General features: G+C 39.9%; 2 protein-coding genes across 8 annotated transcripts in view; one reads left to right on the top strand and one right to left on the bottom strand.

Annotated features, from left to right (window-relative positions):
* Positions 1 to 12843, top strand: part of Inpp5f (inositol polyphosphate-5-phosphatase F) — a 147884-nt gene extending 135041 nt beyond the window's left edge. For 3 of the 4 annotated variants that reach the window (XM_023708983.1, XM_004625623.3, XM_023708985.1), the window contains 5 exons: positions 4063 to 4134; positions 5073 to 5146; positions 5784 to 5912; positions 6507 to 6594; positions 10671 to 12843. In XM_023708983.1, coding sequence (XP_023564751.1) covers positions 4063 to 4134; positions 5073 to 5146; positions 5784 to 5912; positions 6507 to 6594; positions 10671 to 11808 — 1501 coding nt within the window. In that variant the 3' untranslated portion in view covers positions 11809 to 12843. The remainder of the gene's footprint in view (positions 1 to 4062; positions 4135 to 5072; positions 5147 to 5783; positions 5913 to 6506; positions 6595 to 10670) is intronic. The other variant, XM_023708984.1, reaches the window with a different exon arrangement.
* Positions 12844 to 14870: 2027 nt separating this feature from the next.
* The window catches only part of Mcmbp (minichromosome maintenance complex binding protein), a 51265-nt gene continuing 46380 nt past the window's right edge, over positions 14871 to 19755 (bottom strand). For 3 of the 4 annotated variants that reach the window (XM_004625621.3, XM_004625622.3, XM_023708982.1), the window contains exons 15-16: positions 16153 to 16241; positions 14871 to 15647 (exon numbers count right to left, since the gene is read on the bottom strand). In XM_004625621.3, the coding sequence (XP_004625678.1) occupies positions 15521 to 15647; positions 16153 to 16241 (216 nt within the window). In that variant the 3' untranslated portion in view covers positions 14871 to 15520. The remainder of the gene's footprint in view (positions 15648 to 16152; positions 16242 to 19755) is intronic. The other variant, XM_023708981.1, reaches the window with a different exon arrangement.

Raw genomic sequence — 19755 nt, 5'->3', positions numbered from 1 at the left:
ACCTGTAATCTGAGCATTCTAGGACACAGAGGTAGGATCTTAAGTTTAAATCCAGCCTAGGAAAAGTAGAGACTGTCTTGCTTGTGGAGTTACTTTTCTTGTTTTTGAGACAAAATATGCAACACTCAAAGTTAAAGGGGGAAAGGTTTATTTAACTCACAGTTCATAGAGGCTTCAGTCCATAACTGGCTAGCATTGAGGCAGGGTGGTTTGATAGAGGGCAACAGTTCATAACAGCAAGAGAGCAAAATCAAGCGATGTTCCTTATGTTTTACACCTACCCACCTTAGTTAGGGAAGGTGTAAAACTCACGCTCTTGCTGGGTCCCACAGCATTGCATCATGAATCAGTCACAGACTCTAGGTTCAGCCCCCACTGAAAAGTGTGCCCCCCACCCCCCGACTGCCTAAGGCTTTGTGGGGACATCTGGACCATAATAAAGACTTAGTGAGACCAAGTCTCAGAATTTGAAAGAGCTGGGGATCTAGCTTAGTGGGAAGGCTTGGTTCAATCCTAGCTGTGCAAGGATTATCCTGGGGGTATGAACTGGTAGCTCACTGTGGTTCTCATTTCATTTAATCACAGATGACATTGAGGATTCTTGTACTTGTTTACTTTTTCTGTAACTTCATTTTTTTTTTTTTTTTGGTTCCTCGAATGCCTTCAGGGCACTTTTGGCCAGCAGGAGAGTTGTGAGGTTCGAACTCCAGCAACCTGAGGCTGACAGCTTTGTGGAAGCAGCCACTTAAAGGACTGAGCTAGGGCCAGGTCCCCCTGTAACTTCATTTTTAAAAAGTCTGTTGAAATATTTTTTCTGTTTTTAAATTGGATTGTCTCTTTGTTATTGAGTTCTAAATAAAGTTTTTCCTCCCCGGTTCCGCAAAAAAAAAAAAAAAAAAAGTTTTTCCAAGACCAAGGTCAGGCAAATAAGATTGTGCAAATGTAGGAGTGGATCCTGTGTTTTCTTAAATTTTTGTCATTTTCTGGATTGTCCTTTTGCATCTATTTTGCTTTTCAAAATATGTCACTCTAGTTGGGTATGATGGTGAACACCTCTGATCCCAGTAGTCTGGAGGCTGAGGCAGGAGGATCACCATGAGTTTGAGGCCAGTGTTGTCTCCATAGTTAAGATGATCCTGAACTACAGTGAAATCTTGTCTCACAGACTAAAAAAAACTGAACAACAAAATTTAGAATATCTAAGTTGTGCTGATGGCGGCCTTGCCAGACCCTTAAATTCTGCACCAGAGACAGCGCCTCACTGCGTTCACAGTAGCAGGCGGGCCGGATTGAACTGCCCCTGCTATCAGAGCACAGAACACGCCCTAGCCTGGCTCTGGTGGGAGCTGTCCAGCATCGCGATCCGTGCTCTGAGAGCCTCTTCTTTCGCAAGGCCCCGGCAGCGGTGGGAGCAGGCTTCTCTAGACTTCTGTGTCCTCTCCACCTCTCTGCCTAACACCTCATACCCCCTTGTTGTCCCAAAACAATCTGACTTTGATGACAGCAGGAAACGAGTTGTGGAGACCTGCTCTTTAACATCTTGGCAAACCCAGTTCTGTGCGCCATCTCGGCTCACCTTGCTCCCCTACCCCTAACTCAACTGTCCCCTTCTTCCTGGTTTCCAGAGTGCCTAGGTGGGTGATAGCCATGCATTGTCAGGCATGTGATGGTGCCTAGGATAGTCGTGAAAGTGGTACCCGGTTCACCGCATCCAGCGCTCACGGGCACAGACCGTGAGAAAGGCGTGAGACAATTCTCACGAAAACTGGCTACCCGGCCCCTCTCTGCGGGCCTGGGTCGGTGCCCTCCATGGAGGGTACAGAATGCGCAGGATGGAGCGCGCCTGCGCACTAGCTGCCAGCCGCGACCGGAAGTGGGGGGTGGAAGCTAGACCTATGTGGTGGGCGGTACTTGGCGCGGCCGCAGAGCAGTTGCCGCATTCGCCGCATTTGCTGCAGGCGCGAGATCAGTACAGGCTGGTCTTGACAGAGCTTCCAGGCATCGACGGACGGACGGACGGACGGACGGACGGACAGACTGACTGACCATGCCACGCTCCCACAGGCCTCCACCACCTGCGCAGCGGGCTGCCGCTGCCAATGCTGCCGAGCCCAAGTCTGACGGTGTTGTGGCCATGACTTTTAAGATTTTTCTCCTTTTTGCAGGACTAATGGTTAAAGTACCTGTTGGGCTGTATTTTTCCTGTAAATTACTTCTTTTCCAAAGTCTGCTGTTAATGTCCCCTGAAGACAGCGCCTTTTACGCAACCATTGTCGCAGTGGTCGGTCTTCATGTGGTGCTGGCAATTTTTGTCTTCATAGTATGGAAAGAGGGTTTGCCTCAGTGGCGGGAAAACAAAAATGAATAGAGCAGCTTGAAGAGCTGCAAATGCTGGGGGGTGGGGAAGTATCTACAGGGTTTTTTTTTTTTTTTTCTTTCTTCGTATTAAATGTACTTTTCCTTTTCTTTAGAGGGGAGGGTGGCTTGGGAGGGTTACTGAATATTTACTGCAGCTAAGACTTCAGTAAAAATGCGGGTGGGGGGAGGGCTGACTTTTTCGACTTCCTATTATGTGCCAAGTGCTTTTCATTAAGAACATGTTTTTTGACTGAAGATTGTGTTTGACTGATGTAAATAAATACTAATTCCAAAATAGGATGCTAGGATGAAAGTAACATTGTAATTATTAGTAGTAGAATTTACTTCATATTAATATATGTGTCGTGATGTGATTTTTATGACGACTGAAGCAACAGTTTTCAGGATGCAGGTAAGTATCAATGCACAAAACTACATTTTACCTAATTCGGTATTCTCAGAGAAGCTGGCAGGATCGTTGATTTTTGTTGTTGTTGTTGCTGTTTGTGTTTGTTTTTCCCCCCACCAATTACTTCCTTAATGCTCTGGTTGTACCTCATAGAATCACTATTTTAATTGGATTCAGTATCTGTTTTTCAGGATGTTAGGTGAGAATTGAGGTGAATTTGTTAATTTTAAGTAAGACAGTTATGCTGCGAGAGGTGCTGCTGATATAAACACCTGCAGTTTTAAGATTTTAGTAAATCGATCCTTCCCTGCAGTATTCGGCTAATCAATGACCTCATTGTTATGCAGGCTAAGAAACGGTATAATTTCCATCTACGAATGATATTTTTCACTGTTCCTTTTGCAATACCATATTGATAAAGTCTAGTGGATAGGTATGAATCCTAAGGCAAAAATGTCCACCGTTAAGTGGAATTTCAAGACCAGTTTTAAGAACACAAATTAACCTCCATCTTTTGATGGAAAGGTTAGTCTATTAACATTAGGTTAGTATTAGATTAAAAGTTTCATTTGTTTTCAGATTCTGCCTGTTAGATTTATTGACTTATAAATAATATTATAAGGGTGTGTATTTTCTCTAGTTTTGGTCTAATGGTTCATTAACTTCAGGTTTCTAACCTTTAATATTTTAGAGTGGGTATAAATATGACAGAATCGATTTAATGAAATGGTTGCCTGAACCTTGAAAGCCAAGTACATTAATATATACAGAGAATAATGACGTGCAGCTTGAACTTGTTTCATTTTTGTATATAAATGTTATATTTATGTAAAATTCTTTTCAAACAGTTTCTTATATATGAGTGTAAACGTATCCTAAATGTGCAGGGTGGTATTTGAAGATTAGGTAATATGAGACAATCTCCTACTTCTCCTTCCTCAGCCTCAGGTTTTCCTTTTTCCCAAGTAACCCTTCTCTGGCGTCCTCTAACTCCCGCTCTCAGAACCCTGTTCCCTGAAGACCCCCCCTTGCTGGCTGCCCCCGTGATGGGCCCTCCCCTCAGCTCCGGCTCTTCCTTCCACCCCTCCCATTTCCCAAATCTGTTTTTTATTTATTGTTACTTTAAAATTTTTTCCAACTGAATAGATTACATTAACTTAAGTACGTATAATTCATTAATTTGGTTTTGCCACTGGCCAGTCTTTTTTCATAAGTGGCTATACTGTGTAAATATGCTTGACAAAAAATGCAGATTAAAATAAAAATACTTAATTCCCTCTGTCGTGTTTGTTTAGCCTCATTGATGCTACGCATAGAGATGTGGATGTGCTGTTACTGCTTTCTAACTCTGCCTACTACGTAGCCTAGTAAGTCGCTTATTGATTTAAAGCTTTTAATTTTGTGTTGTTAATAAGTTTCTTTTCTAGAATTCATTAAAAAATTAAAAAATCTGGTTTTATTATATATTTGTGGAACTTAATTGAATGCTTTTATCTGATGTTACTTAGCTTTATTAGCTTGAAATTTTTATTTGAGTTATTAATCAGTATGTTTATATAATACTGTGTTCTGTATCTTCCTAGTTTTGCTGTACTCTGTATATTTTTATCATTAGTGGCCATATGCTATTGTTTATATTATTCATACCATATGTGTTTGCCCATTGTTAGACATTAAATTACCTGCAGCTTTTTGCTACCGAGAATGCTGCAGCCAGCTGTATATAGATAGCACACATACATCAGCTTCTCTTTGGTTAGAAGGATGTTGAATTATGTGACTTTTATAGTTTATTTTCAGATCTGTCTCCAGAAAGAATACCAAATTAACAGGCACTAGCCGAAAGCTTGTTTCCACATACTTCACTAGAATTGAATTTTTAATTTATATATTCTATGTAAACATTCCCTTATTTTTGGCTTTGTTAGAAATATCATATTTTAGACATCATTTTAGATATCTGTTGGCACAGATCACATGACATTTCCATTCTTATACCAGATTCCCATTTTTTTTATATCAAGTTTTCTACTGTATTATTTCTGGATGATTTCATTATATGTGTATTTTGCCTTCATTTTGTCATAAAAAATATTTTTGCATTGTAATTGGCTTTAGTGTAAGCTCTATGAACCACTTTCCTTTAGCTGTCTATGTATTTTGTTTAATCTAGTTTTTAAAATATTTTTGTTTACCTCTTACTACAGTATGTATTGAGCTTGGAAAGATTTTAAATGCATATACTTCTGTAGCTGACAAACCAAAGATGCTTTTGATTTTAATCCTCTTTTTACTCTTTCTCTAGTTATGATGATGAAGTGGATAAAGTAAACCAGTATCAACGACTAAGTCTAGAAAACCTGGAAAAAATAGAAATAGGTAAATTTTGACGTACCATTTCAAAAGAAGTCAAATGCTGTTGCTTCCAAGTATAGGTCAAGTTGGTTGCATTGATGGTTCAATAGTAGAATTCTTGGCTGACAAGTATGGGTCAAATTATTTAAGCAACTGGTATACCACCTGTTAGAAACTAGAAAGGAATATTCCAGGTAGTCTTTCTTCAGCCTTCCTTTCTATTTTTAGGGACTAGTGGATGGTCTAATAATACTCTATTCCTTTCGTTTTTTTCCCCATGTTAAGATAACTCCAGCAATCAAGAAAGTTTAAAGTGAAACTGAGGAAGAGTTCTTGTAGCCTCATCAGATTTGATAGATGTGATGTTTGTGCTTTTTATGTTCTCATTTAGATTATGAAGAAAAATAATCTATGGGGCTGGTGAGATGGCTCAGTGGTCTAAAGCACCTACTAAGAACAAGCTTAGCAAAGCACAGGGACTGCGGTTCAATCCCCCAGTACCACATGCCAGCCAGTGCCACCCCCTGGTGGGCTGAGCTGGCCACACACACACACACACACACACACACACACACACAAATAAAATTTTAAAAAAAGAAAATCATCTATTTAATGAGTGAAAGTAAGTATTATGTAAACTTGGATTTGTTTGGCCTTTTAGGTCCTGAACCCACTCTTTTTGGTAAGCCAAAGTTTTCCTGCATGCGATTGCACTACAGATATAAAGAAACAAGTGGTTATTTCCACACACTAAGAGCTGTACCACGTAATCCAGAAGAAGATGGAAAAGGTAAAAAAGAGGAAAGTATTCCTTGATAACCTTGTATCTGCTCATGTAATTCAGGTGGAACTGGGACATAACATGCTGTGGCTAACGGCACAGGATCTGATGCAGGGAACAAGTTTATGATTTGATACTTCAAGTGGCAGTTCTGTTCCTTAGATCACAGGGAGCTTAGTTGGATGTTTTAGGGTGTCTGGGGCAAGGGACTCTGGTGGCAGCAGTTCTCAATGTGTGGTGCTTACAAAGCCTTGTATATACTTGGGCTTTCCCGCCTGCAAATGGTCTCTTAGGAGCAGCCACCCACCGGTCTCATCGGTAGCTGTTGCCAAAGCATCTGGTGCAGTGAACGAATGTCAGACAACAAAATTTTAATTCCAGTTGTTTGTTCTTTTGTTCTTGTGCTTTACTCTCCTGTTAAAATTTTGCATTAGAAAATTTTGATTTAGTGAGGGGAAAAATGAGCAATTTTCTATCAGTTGCAGCAAATAAACTTATATTTAAGTATATGACCACAGATGTCAGTCAGGCATGAATAAATTAGGACAGCTCTATTTTGTGTGTTTTAGGAGACACTAACCAGCAGTTACATTTGGGTTTCAGACACCCTTCAGTGCATTGCAGAGATGTTGCAGATCACTAAGCAAGCTGTGGGACTGGATGTGCCCATAATCGAGAGAAAACTGGAGAGGTGAGTGCAGTGCACCTGCGAAGGTTTCCTCAGGATCTTTCCTCCCAGTAATCAAGACTAAAGCCACACATAGTGGTGCACACCTGTGATACCATCCCTCTGGGAGTCTGTGGCAGGAAGATTTCAAGTTAAAGTTCAGCTTAGGCAGCTTAATACTTTAGCTAGACCCTGACTCAAGTACTTTTCTTTTAAGGCTGAGGATGTAGCTCAGTGTGAAGGACTTGGGTTCAATCCCTAGTCCTATTCCCCCACCAAGAGTATTTTCAAAGGAAGTGAGGGTGACCACACTATTTTGATGTTGGTAGTTTGATGGGGTAAGTATTGATTTTTTTTTTTTTCTTTTTTTTTAGTGGTACCAGGGATTGAACTCAGCCTTGCACTTACCTGGCAAGCACTTATTCCATTGAGTTTTCTCCCCAGCCCCTAGTATTGAATTTCTGTGGGCCAAAATTAATACTATATTGCTATATAACTTTTCAGATAATTTTAGACTTTAAGAGTTGCATACCAGTTGTGGTGGTGCACACCTATATCCTAACACTCAGAAGGCTGAAACAGCAGAATCTCTTGAGTTTTAGGCTAGCCTGGGCTACATAGTGAGTTCAAGACAAGCCTGAACTGCATAGTGAAACCCTGTCTCAAAAACAAGAAAGCCCCACAAAATCAAAAAAGCCGCACAATTCATTTTTTAATATACCCTTAGTTTTTTCCCTTGTGTTACCATCTTACATAATTATAGAACATTTTCAAAACAAAAAAAAAAGTTAACTTTGATAGAAGATTATTAACCAAAACATCAAATTTAAATTTCATCAGCTTTTTCTGTTCAAGGATCCCATCCCAGATCACACATTACTTTTAGGTGTGTTGACTCTGGGTTTCCCTCTGGATTGTCAGTTCTTTAAGTCTTCCTGTGTTTTTCATAACTTTAACACTTCTGAAGAGTCCTGCTTATTTGTAGCATATCCTCCAGTTGAGGCCTGATCAATATGTCTTCTTGATTCAGCAGAGGTTTACTGGAAGGGACACTATGATAGCAACTGGCATTTCTGTGTGCATCATGGTGCAGGGATGTTGTCTGTAGTAACTATTCTTGTGGTGGTTTTGCCATTTTCTGTATTTCTTCCACACTTGTTCACTGAATTTCTTCTAAAAGGGAAGTCTGATGCAATAGACTGAAAACTTTAAGACACTTAATTGTCACCCCCTTGGAGGAATTTTTCTCTTTTTTGTTCCTGCTTTTTGCATGATGACTCACTCTTTCAGTAAAATTGGCTTGTACAAAAAATGATCATCACTAGTTTTTCATGCTTAAAGAAGAAAAAAATGTATGTATATTTTTGTGGTAGTGGGGATTGGAACAAGGGCTTTTGTATTGAGCTACATTACCAGCCCTTCTTATTTTGAAACAGAGTTTCACTGAATTGCTCTGGTAGGGCTCAAGCTCACCATCTTCTGCTTTAGCTTCCTAGAATGCTAAGAGTATAGGTGTGTGCCACCATTTCCAGCTAAACAACTGTATTTCTGAAAAAATTTCAATCACAGACAAGTCACGCAAATTATAATGCAGCAAATATCGTGTAGTCACACATAAAAATATACGTATGTACATCTTAGTTCTTTTTTTTTAAAGTAATAAGACTTGTAAATATAAACTGTTACATTTACTATTCCAGCAAAATTATCTCTTATAATTTTGGAATAAAAATTGGCTGTTAGACCTAATAAATTGTACAGTACAAAGAGAATATCTGTATAAGAAGCTTTTAAGAGTAATTTTGACTGGACTTGCCGTTTGCAGATGTATTGGGTAGGTTCTGAGCATGATCTGGTCAGCCAGACATTTTATAGAATTTTTAAATTGACATATAATTGGACATATTTGTAGGATACAGTGATATTTCAGTGTATTACACCATGATAAATGAGGATAAAATCAGCCCAACTTCTTGACTCATAAATCTGTCACTCTCTAACCTTGGAAAAGATACATTTAATAAACTTCCAGTTTTGTTACCTGTAGTATGAAATAATGAAATGTCAGAGTAGTAGCATTGATGGAATGCTAATGCACTTAGAATAATACTTATACATAGCATTAAACTCAATTATTAAAAATATAGGTTGCTACCTTTTTCTTTTCCAAAAATCCATGATGTCTTTGTCATGTATTATTTTTTCATGTCAAGGATGATTTCCTTAGAATAACATCACCAAATTAGAAATTCAGATTAAAAAGTATGAATATTTCCTCTTAACTGCCAAATTGCTAAGAAGGCTCACTTAACCCTATATACCTTCTTAGAGATTATTATTAGTTTCAAAAAAATTCCAAAGAGCTCACTTTTCTTTTTGAGTGATACAGCATTTAAAATATATTCAGGATATACATCTGGATTTGTTCATCATCAGAATGTTATATATGAAGTAATACCTTCTGCACAAGTAATTAGCTAGGTGGTATTTTGTAAGGAATCACATGATGAAATATGGCTGAAAGGACCTTCTGAGGGCAGCTGCTTTGCTGTCCTTGATACAACTTATTTGTTCCCAAGTGATACACTTTTTTTTTTTCTTTTCAAAGTTTTATTGATAAACATATAGCAATGAGACAGTTTCAAATCAAATTGAAAGTACAGTTTCAACAGATATACTTTTAACTATCGGGACCATTCAGATGTAAGTATTCTAGAGAAAATATTACTTTACATACTGGGGTTTGGGGGAAAAATGCCTGTCAGCTGATTATTTTACGTTTAAAAAATTACAGATTTTTTTCCTCCTGGCGAGCACTAGTGAGGCTAGATGGTTCACAGCAGGGATGGTCCCTGGAGAAAAACTACTCAGTCTTTAGTACAGGGAAAAGTCTTTAGTAGTTCTCTAATCTATTTTTTCTGTAATTTTCTAATTTTTTCATGTAATAATACATGATCCTGCTTGACCAGGAGTGTACACAACAGACATTTGTGGCTTAATGTCACCCAGACTTTCATTCTTACTTCATAGCTGTGACAGGCATGACGGAGAGAAGATACTATGCTTAGTTATATTCAGTATCTCAAATCTTTTAAAATTCAGGTATCCTACAGGTCATGTAAAGAAGTGGAAATCTTCCACCATCTTTCCTTTGTTTTTGTATATTCAATCTGGAACAGGTCTGGACAGCTTGATGCTACATTTAAGATGCTATCTATGGCCGGAAAGGCCTTTGCTGGTGGTGGTTTAGATTGGGTGTGATACACCGGCACTGCCCAGAACGGTGACTGGTTACCAGTCACCACATGCCACTGTGAAGCTTGTGAAATGTGACTAGTCTGAATTCAGGTGTCCTGTAATTATACATACTATGTCACACTGGCTATTTTAAAGACTTGGTGAACAAAAAAGTTTAACCGTCTTTTAATATTGATTATATGCTGAAATATTTTGTATATATTGGGTTAAATGTTACAGTTAATTCACCTGTTTCATGTGGCTGCTAGAAAATTCCAGATTACACCTACAGTTCACATACTTCTTTGCAGTGATGTTTGAGTGTCAGCTTTTTTCACTGCTGAGACAAAATAACCTGAAACCCAAAGTTAAAAGAGGAAGGGTTTATTTTGGCTCACAGTTGTAGAGGTTTCACCTGATAGTGAGCTGGCTCCAAGGCAGGGTGGCAAGGAAGAAGGGGAGGGCAGAGGAGAAAGAGTTGATGGCAGGGCAGGCTGGAGGGAACAAGCAACCAGCTTCCCTTTCCTTTATCCCATCCAGACTACAAGCCTTCTGGGTGATGCCACCTGCTCCTAGGGTGGATCTTCCTATTATTCACACTCAGAATTGACATTCATACACCCTAGATCCAGCCATCTCCAAAAAGCCCACTTATGACTGCTTGAGGTGTGGGGGTGGAACATCTAACTACCAGCCAAAACAAACTCAAAAGGTAGATTATATGATTTATCAGAAGTTAGCAATGCACTGTTCCCAAGAAAATCAGGATCTTCTTAAATAAGCAAAGCATTTTCACTTACATTAATTAGAACAGATGTATTGGATTCTATGGGGAACTAACACTTTTTTCTTCTAATTTGCAGGAAGAGCAGTAAACCTCATGAAGAAATCATTGGTATCAGATCTCAAAACCAAGGCTCTTTGGCCCAGGGGAAGAATTTTTTAATAAGCAAATTTTCCTCTCTAAATCAAAAAGTGAAACAGACCAAATCCAATGTGAATATTGGCAGCCTACGAAAGTTAGGAAACTTTACAAAACCTGAAATGAAAGTTAATTTTCTAAAACCAAATTTAAAGGTTAATCTTTGGAAATCAGATAGTAGTCTTGAGACTATAGAAAACTCAGGCGTGATGGATAAGGCCCAGGGAGAGTCTGAAGAGGATGCGTCTTCAGATGACTCATACCACTCTGATGAATTCCTTACCAATTCCAAGTCGGACGAAGACAAGCAGCTAGCCAATTCTTTGGAGAGTGTAGGGCAAATAGATTATGTTCTTCCTAGTTGTGGTATTATTGCTTCCGTGCCTCGATTAGGCAGTCGATCACAGTCTGTTAGCAGCTCTGATGTTAGCATTCATGCTCCTTCAGAAGTTACTGTTGCTTATGGAAGTGGACTTGGAAGAGGTCAGGAGTCTCCTTTGAGCAAGAGTCCTTCTGCTGACAACATACACACTGGCTTCACAAAGCCTATGGATATTTACTGCCACAGGTTTGTCCAAGATGCACAAAACAAAATGACTGAACTGTTAGAGGCCAGTTCTGTGTCTCAGCAAGCTAGTGAGGAAGGAAATCAAATGACCAGTCAAGTTTCTAATGAAGAAACTCAATCAGAATCAACAGGACAGACACCTTCTCGGCCATCTCATTTAGATGTGTCTTCTGAGACAGGCCCCCAGTTTTTGTCAGTTGAACCAGTTCATTCAGTTTTCTCTCAAAAGACCCCCAGTTCTGGTCTCAGCATGGAACTTGAGGCAGGGCTTCGTGTAACGCCTTCCCCTTCTGAGAGCAGTAGCAGCAGAGCAGTCTCTCCCTTCGCAAAGATTCGCAGCTCCATGGTCCAGGTTGCTAGTATTACCCAAGCTGGATTAACCCATGGGATAAACCTGGCAGTAGCAAAAGTTCAGAAGAGTCCTGCAGAACCCGAAGGAGTTAATAAAGTCCAACAAAATGAACTTAAAAATATGTTTACACAATGCCAGACACGAATAATCCAGATTTAGATTTTAACCACAGTATCTTGTGGATTTTATTTGAAAATTCTAAATTTTCAATTAGGCTATTTTAACTTTTACTGTTTGAATCTAGGGGATCACTAATTCTGGTTATTGGGAATGGTTTTTAAAGGAGTCTGAACTTCAGCAGATTTCAGATTTGAGAGCCAAGACTCCAGAACGTGTCATCCTAGATTGTGCAGTCCTGAGTAGCGCATACACTACAGAACTAGAGCAATTCATTATTTGAAAGTAATTCAGGAAAAGATCATTTTGGTACAGTCTTTTTTTTTTTTTTTTTTGATGGAGTGTAAAATATAGGTAGTAGGGTCCCATTTGAGTAGGATTTTTGTCAGTTCATCCCTATTTATTCTACAAAGTAAGCCATTTAGTTTTTAGTGAATTTAGTATGAGAAGCATATCAATATAAAACATTTGTTTTGATGGCTAAACATTCCCTGTGAAGAGTTGAGGGTTACTATGAGAGTTCAGGGTTAAAAAAATCATTTGATCCTAACTTTCCCCATATTCTACTTGAATAGATTATCTTGCTGCTTATGGTCTTCAAAACTGAGGTGCACTGACTTGCCTGTCATAAAGTAAACCCAGTACATCAAATGTATCTGGCTGTACCTAATTCATATTGCTCTTTAAAAAAAATGTATTGGCTACTAGAAATTGTGGAAGTCTTCAAGTCTTAACTTTTGCAGGAGGACGTTCCTCAGCGTCTTGGGCACGCTAACCCAGCTACTGAAGATTTAGTTTGAGACACTGTTGTATGAAAATAGGTTCTACGATGCTCCTAACCAGAGCCAGAGCTTCCTGTACGCCCAACCCACGCAGGAGGAAAGCTGTACAGCACAGTCCACCAACTGTTGGTTTCTTTGGTATTTTTTAGAGCCTTAACTCTGTCGAAGTGATTCTCGGGTGAACGTTATGTCTGTTGTTAACTCTGATAAGCATTCCGTTTTTTGTTATTTATTAGTGGTATTTTTTTGAAGTGTCAAATCTTGTGACTATTAAAGTACCAGTAATTTAAAGTGACACAGTGTGTGAGAATTCCTTGTATAACATTTCATTTTTTGAAACAGGGTCTCATTGTATAGTTCAGGCTGGCCTTGAATTTGTGGTGGTTGTCCTGCCTCAGTCCTTGGATTACAGGCATGTACCACCATGCCTGGCTAGGGTGTGATTTAGATAAAATAAGGTAACCTGGTAACTGAACACTTGTGAACTTTTCCAGTTATTTTACTCGAAAGTTTCTAATGACTTTAAAAACTAGAAATTGAGTCACAACATTTTAAATTTCATATATTTAAAACCAAATGCTTTATTCTCTTAGCAACTTCTGGGTCTTGAAAATTATTCCACACCACCAGAGAAAATACAAGCCAGAAAATGTTTATGTTCAAGAAAAATGAATTCCAGAGGTTAACTATCTTAAGGCAGTTTAGTTTCAAATGGATATACTGTATAAATCTCTGTTCAATTTCCTCATCACTCAAACAGGATTAACAGCTTTGCCCTAAATTAGAGCAACAAATTAGAACATCCGTATGTATAAGAAAAATGACCTGGGAAGAACACCATCTTGTACTACCACCCATCTTTAAATTTACCCTTGTAATGGTTTCCTAAGAACACAAGGCTTTCCCACATAGACCATTACATAGTTAGTTCTGTGAATCTCAGAATTCATAAAAACAGCCCACGGTACTGGTAGTTTGGGAAAGTTTATTTACTACAAAGTGTTCTTTCGTTGGAACTTTTCTGCAAGACCAAGCAAAATTATGATTTCTCTTTGGTAGATTACATTTTACATTGGCACAATTAGACACAATGGTAGCTACTCTGTTCTAGGACAAAGAAAATTACTGTATTCTACAAATCATTTCTAAAAGTTTGAAGTTCTAGTCTACCAGTTATAAAAATGAAAACCAGTTAGAATCCTAATATAAACATTATTTACATTAGTTTATAAAAATAGATTTGAATTTAGGAAAAGAATGAACAACTAATTTTTACTTCCCTTCACTAAGTATAATGAATTCCTTGATTTTTCAAGGTTGACCCTGTTTCCTTGGTTAGCAATGTCAATGTAAGTCTTCCTTATGGAAATAAACTTAAGGAATCATGTCTCCAACTAGGTAAGTTACTGACAGAAATTCATCTTTATACACACTGGTATCTTTAAAATAATACTCTAAACTTTCCGAAGATTCTTGTCACAATTATGCCACTATGGTATGTCAATTTGCTCTCTGTGGGTGCTATTTTTGTTCCTTAAAAAAACTATATCAAAACAGGGTCTTGGGAAAGCTTACCTGTAATTACCTCAGGCCTTTAGTGGACTGGCAGATCATTTATGTAATGTAATACATTAGGAACTGGGAAACTTACATAAAACTCAACATGTAGTATCCTCAAAGGGGATGACATCAGGAAAATGCCTTTTTCTGGGCTGGAGAAGTAGCTCATTGGTATAGGGTCAGTGATGGCAAACCTTTTAGAGCTTTCAATGGCGATAGTGTGCTGCAGCACGTGTGCCATAGTGTCACCACCACTGGTACAGGCTTCGCCTAGAGTATGAGTGAGGCTGTGGGTTTGATCTGCAGCATGTCAAAAACCAAACTTCCTAAAGAGAACATATTTTTTTAAGTTTACTACATTTTCTCATATTTAGGTGAACTTCATGGGGCAGTGTTCCTTTAAGTGAATCCTACAAAACACTGGTTTCTGAGTGCACTGGGATGTAATGAGAAATGAAGACGATGTAGTGTTGTGCAAAAAGCTACATTTATTCCATTTAAAGAACTTTTTGATATGCAAAAAAACCAAAACAATGTTTGGCAGGGTGGGGTGCTGGGGACTAAACCTAGGACCTTACCACTGAGCTACATCCCTACCCCTTAATTTTTTCATGTTGCAACAAGGCCACTGAATTGCCCACCTGGTCTCAAACTCCAGCCCTCTTGCCCCAGTCTCTCACAATGCTGGGATCACAGCTACATGCCACCACACTAGGCTGACTGTGTACCCTTTTAAAATAAAGTGATTTTTTTCAAATCACATCATGTATCAAAAAAAAATCAACAATATCCCTACCCCCACTTTTAAAAAAAAATATTGCTGGTCCATGAAATTCAAATTTGGAAACTTCTGTGTAATGAGTAGTTTTATAGGTTGTTAACTGTTAAGTGGAAGAATTTGCTGTCAGTTGCCAGTTGTCTTGTAGTCTCCCATACGAATCTATGGCAAATTTGCCCCATTCTCCGAATGTGGATTACTGAACATGTAATTAAATGGAAAGACATAGAAATCTGAAGTGCAAAATTACTTCAACCATGAAATTGCAACAATTTTCTTCAAATGAAGTCAACAACAGCATTTCAACAGAGTCTGGCCTGTGACTTTGCTGCAGCTAAGGAAATGGTATAATCAGCAACGTCATCATTATTAAACTTTAATATCAAATACATTTTTATACATTATAACTGATTTATATAATTATAAAACAAACTTCAAAAGATCCATAAAATCAGTAAGGTAAAAGCCCTTACTGAGGTATCATATAAACTTCAGATGTTACCAGGCCTGACTTCAGGAAAAGTCATTGTATTCTGATACAAATTATCTATAAAATAATGTGGTACAAATGGCATTTGATTTTTACAATACTGTGGCTACTGCCTGCCCATCAATCTTCACGGTTATCAGAACTTTAAAGTTCATTTCCATTTACACATTTCTGCTGCTGAAGCCTGTTTCTTCTTAAAGACTCCAGCTGCTTGGCTCTTAGCCATCGTTCTCGTGACAGCGTTGTCTGACCAGCACTGAGAGAAAGAAACCTGGTTTGAAACATAAACAAATTTAAGTCTAGAGCTAGGATAGTAAGTGTTTTAAGATTTAGGCATTTTTTTTTGTTTGTTTATTTTGGAGATAGGGTCTTGCTATGCAGTTCAGGCTGGCCTACAACTCACTATATAGCCCAGGCTGCCCTTGAACTCCCAGCAATCCTCCTGCCTCAGCCTCCCAAGTGCTGGGATTACAGGTGTGCACCACCACATCTGGCTGGAATGCTCTTTAAAAACAGCCAAATTAGGAGGCAACGCTATCTGGTATTTACAAACATATCAAGAGCCAATTTCAGACTTCTTCAAAGGAATCCCTGAAGAGTCAGAACTTCATGAAGCTTAGAGAACATGGGGCAGACCTGCTGCACTAAGACAACCATGGACCAAACCATTTCTCTTCAAAGGAAAGCTCTGTTTGTTGAGGTCTGCCTCAGCTACTGCTGCATACATAAATCAGGAGACTTACAGAAAAAAACAATTAGGAACCTGGGCTACTCACCGAGCTACCACGAGCAACTGGTGGAGATCGTCAGCAGTGATGCTCTGGGGGTCATTCTTGCGCATCTCCACAAAATCATCTTCAACAGCCTTTAGCAAAAAAGTAAATGCACTTCAGGGTTAAGGGGACTCCTTTACAACTTCAATGTACTTTATGACCCTTTCCTTATTTTTTTTTTTTTTTTTTTGGCGGAACCGGGGATTGAACTCAGATCCTTGCGTTTGCCAGGCAAGTGCTTATCCTACTGAGCCATCTCCCCGGCCCCCCCCTTCCTTATTTTTGTAAGGAGTAAAAAGCATTGACTTGGCTGATGTCAAAATGATGATGTTCTCTTGTCTCACAGACAAATGAGACACGTGTGAAAACATACAGAACAAATTCTACATATATGAAAGAGGCTGCAGTTGATAATACTCTAAACATTCTTATCACTTGGAAGGCTGTGCAAGTTGTGTAATAAACACAATGTCTTCGAATGGAAGAGCAATAGTTTCAGAGAATGATCAGAATCAGCCTTTTAAAAATCCAGAAATAAATTAGACACTGCAATGTAGGGAACATTTATGTGAGAAAACCAGATGATTCTTGGAGAGAATGCTGAGCTTTGTGGCACCTGAATTTGCTCTGTTCCCACAGCCACCTCTCTGTGTGTTAGGTGAGTCTTGAAAACCAGCAGCTCCAGGCCATGGTTCCTTCCACACACCATCCTGGGGAGCTATCACCATCCAACTGTGTGGGGACTTCACAGAGAATCCCAGATGCAAGGCTGTCTTTATTTAACCTGACATAAAGGATGCCCGGGGTGACAATCTGTCTATACCGTCAGCAGCAAAAGCTGTTCATGGCTGCCTGAGACACTGTATGATGGTTGTAGCAAGTAACAGGCTCACAAAAATCTTGAAGTGGAAAGAAAAGCTGCAGAATGAGACGCCAGGGGTGTGGACAGGGACCTTGGTGGCACAGCACTTGGATGGTAGGAGGCCCTGGGTTTAATCACACACAACAAACACTCCTCCACAAATAAGACTTAAGAAAGTCACTAAGTAGCTAATCACAACAAACCCAAGTGAGGTTTAATTTCCAGAATTTGGCTTCTAGAACACAGTTATTGCATTACTTTAAATGTCTAGCCATCAATAAAAACAATCAGAAGACTTGCGAAGAAACAAGACGGTATGGCCCCCATTATGAAAAAAAGGTCAAAAGAAACTGTCCATGAGGAAACCCAAACAAATTTACTAGGCTTTTAAAGGAAACTATGTACAGCAACCTATCCTCATCTGTAGTGTTGTTTTGCTTTAAGAAGGTTACCTGCAGTCAGTTGTAGTCTAAAAATATCTATGGAAAAGTCAAGAAACAAACAAGCTAGCCTTTTGCCCCCCCCTTCTATCTCCCTCTTCTTTCATCTCTCTTTCTCTCCTTCCTCTCTCCCTTTCTTGACTTTTTTGAAGCAAGGTCTTGTTATATATAGTTCAGGCTGTTGTCAAACTCACTATGTATTCCAGGCTGGCCTCACAACGACCCTCCTGCCTCAGGGATTACAGGCTGGCCATCTGTGCTGCTGGGTACAGTGGTGCATGCCTGGAATGCCAGCACTGTGGAGGCTGGAGCATTTGGATCACAAGTTTGAGCCCAGCCTGGGCAACTTAACAGACAATGTCTCCAAAAAGGATGATAAGGGGAGCTGGGTTATAGATCAATGGAAAAGCTCCCAGCTTTCCTTTCCATTTAAGGCTTTCATGAGTTTGTTATTTGCTGCAACCATTATACAGTGTCTCTGGCAGCCAAGATGATCAGTACTTCTGTTAGTTTCTGATAAATGCTCTAGGGAAAGAGGCTGTCACCCTGGCCAGCCCAGTCCCACCCCCACGTGTGTGTCATCCTGATGAGTGGTAGCATGACGAAATCTCACCCTGACCTGCTCTGTCCTGCCTGGAATATGAATCACTGCTTTGTCTAGCAGAGCCACACTGGGTATGCTAACTGGCCCCTTACTACATTCATCTGACTTTCATTATATTGTTATAATTGTTCTATTTTATCATTAATTGTTATTAATCTTTGTGTCTAACACATAAATTAAACTGTCATAGTTAGATACACGGAGGAAGGAAAAGTGTCATAAGTAGGTACCAGTGCTGCTCGTGGTTTCAGAGACCCACTAGGGATCTGTATCACTCTTCTATTTTTTTTTTTCATCTTACTGATTTGGTGCAAGTTCTCACTATGCTTAGACTTGTAGTGATCCTCCTGTTTTCAGCCTCCCCAGTGCTGATTACAGGCATGTGCCACACCTGGACTCTGTTGCTGGCTCAGCAGGCCCTGGGGGTGTGGCCATAGCAGCATTGGGGACCAGGATCAAAGTCCCCAGGATCAAACCCTGGTCCCTGCGCTTGCCAAAGCAGGTACCTAGTCCACTGAGTTATCTCGCTGGCCCTGTACCATTCTTGAATAAAGTGAGACTATTATGTGAATAAGGGAAAACATAAGAACGATGTCTCACCAAATAGAAAATGTCAGTGAAAAGAAATAAGTTTTTAGAATGCAAATAAACAGGTGGTGACACACCCATCATCCCACTATTCCAGAGGCTGACGCAGGAGGATCACTGTGAGTTCAAGGCCAACTTGAGCTACACAGAGAGACCTTGTCTCAAGCACACAAACAAAAAAAGCAAACAGAAATTCTGGAGTTGAAAAATATAGTAACTAAGTTTTTTTAAAAAACAAAAACAAAAAACCAGACAATAGGCTGAGATTATTTATTCTGTGGAACAGAAAAAAAAAAAAGGACAATAAAAATGAACAGAATTTCAAAAATCTGTGGGATACCATTCAGTGCACAAACAGGTACAGGAGGAAAAAGCAAAATTTTTGGCATGGTGGTGCACCCTGTAATCCCAGCACTTAGGATGCTTGAGGATTTTAAGTGTTTTTTTTTTTTTTTTTTTTTTTTTTATAAATGAGAGGATTTACAGGGTGTTCAGGGGCTCATTACTAGATCAGACTCGTAGTGATCTGCGTGTTTACAGCCTGCCAAGAGGTCGGATTACAGGTGTGCGCCACCATACCCAGTCTCAATTGCCATCTCAGTGTGCCTCGGGGGCGAGGCCAGCACGGCAGGCCTGGGGATCGAGCCCCCAGCCCCTTTAATTCACTGAGCTATTGGCCAGCCCTGGACTTTAAGTCCAGTGTGAACAACTGTCAAAAAAACCAACAACACGACGACCCAGGCTGCGGGATCCTGAACAGACCCAGAGCGCAGGCCCAGCCAGTGAGTGAGACGACCCAGGGCCGCGGGATCTGGACCCAGAGCGCAGGCCCGGTGAGTGAGTGAGACGACCCGGGCCGCGGGATCCTGAACAGACCCAGAGCGCAGGCCCGGGAGTGAGTAAGACGACGCAGGCCGTGGGATCCTGAATAGACCCAGAGCGCAGGCCCTGAGAGTGAATGAGACAACCCAGTGCCCAGGGATCCTCATTTGACCCAGGCTGCATGCAGGCCCACACGGAACCCTTCAGCAGAACTCCCTGCAAAGAGGCTAGAGGCAAGACCCACCCAGCTGATTCAGGAGCAGAACATCTTCCCAGAGAGACACAAAGGG

The sequence above is a fragment of the Octodon degus genome, unplaced genomic scaffold (assembly GCF_000260255.1).
Source record: "Octodon degus isolate 3935 unplaced genomic scaffold, OctDeg1.0 scaffold00010, whole genome shotgun sequence".
Lineage (NCBI taxonomy): Eukaryota > Metazoa > Chordata > Mammalia > Rodentia > Octodontidae > Octodon > Octodon degus.
Note: the sequence above shows the minus strand (reverse complement) of the source record. Positions and strands in the feature narration are given on the sequence as shown.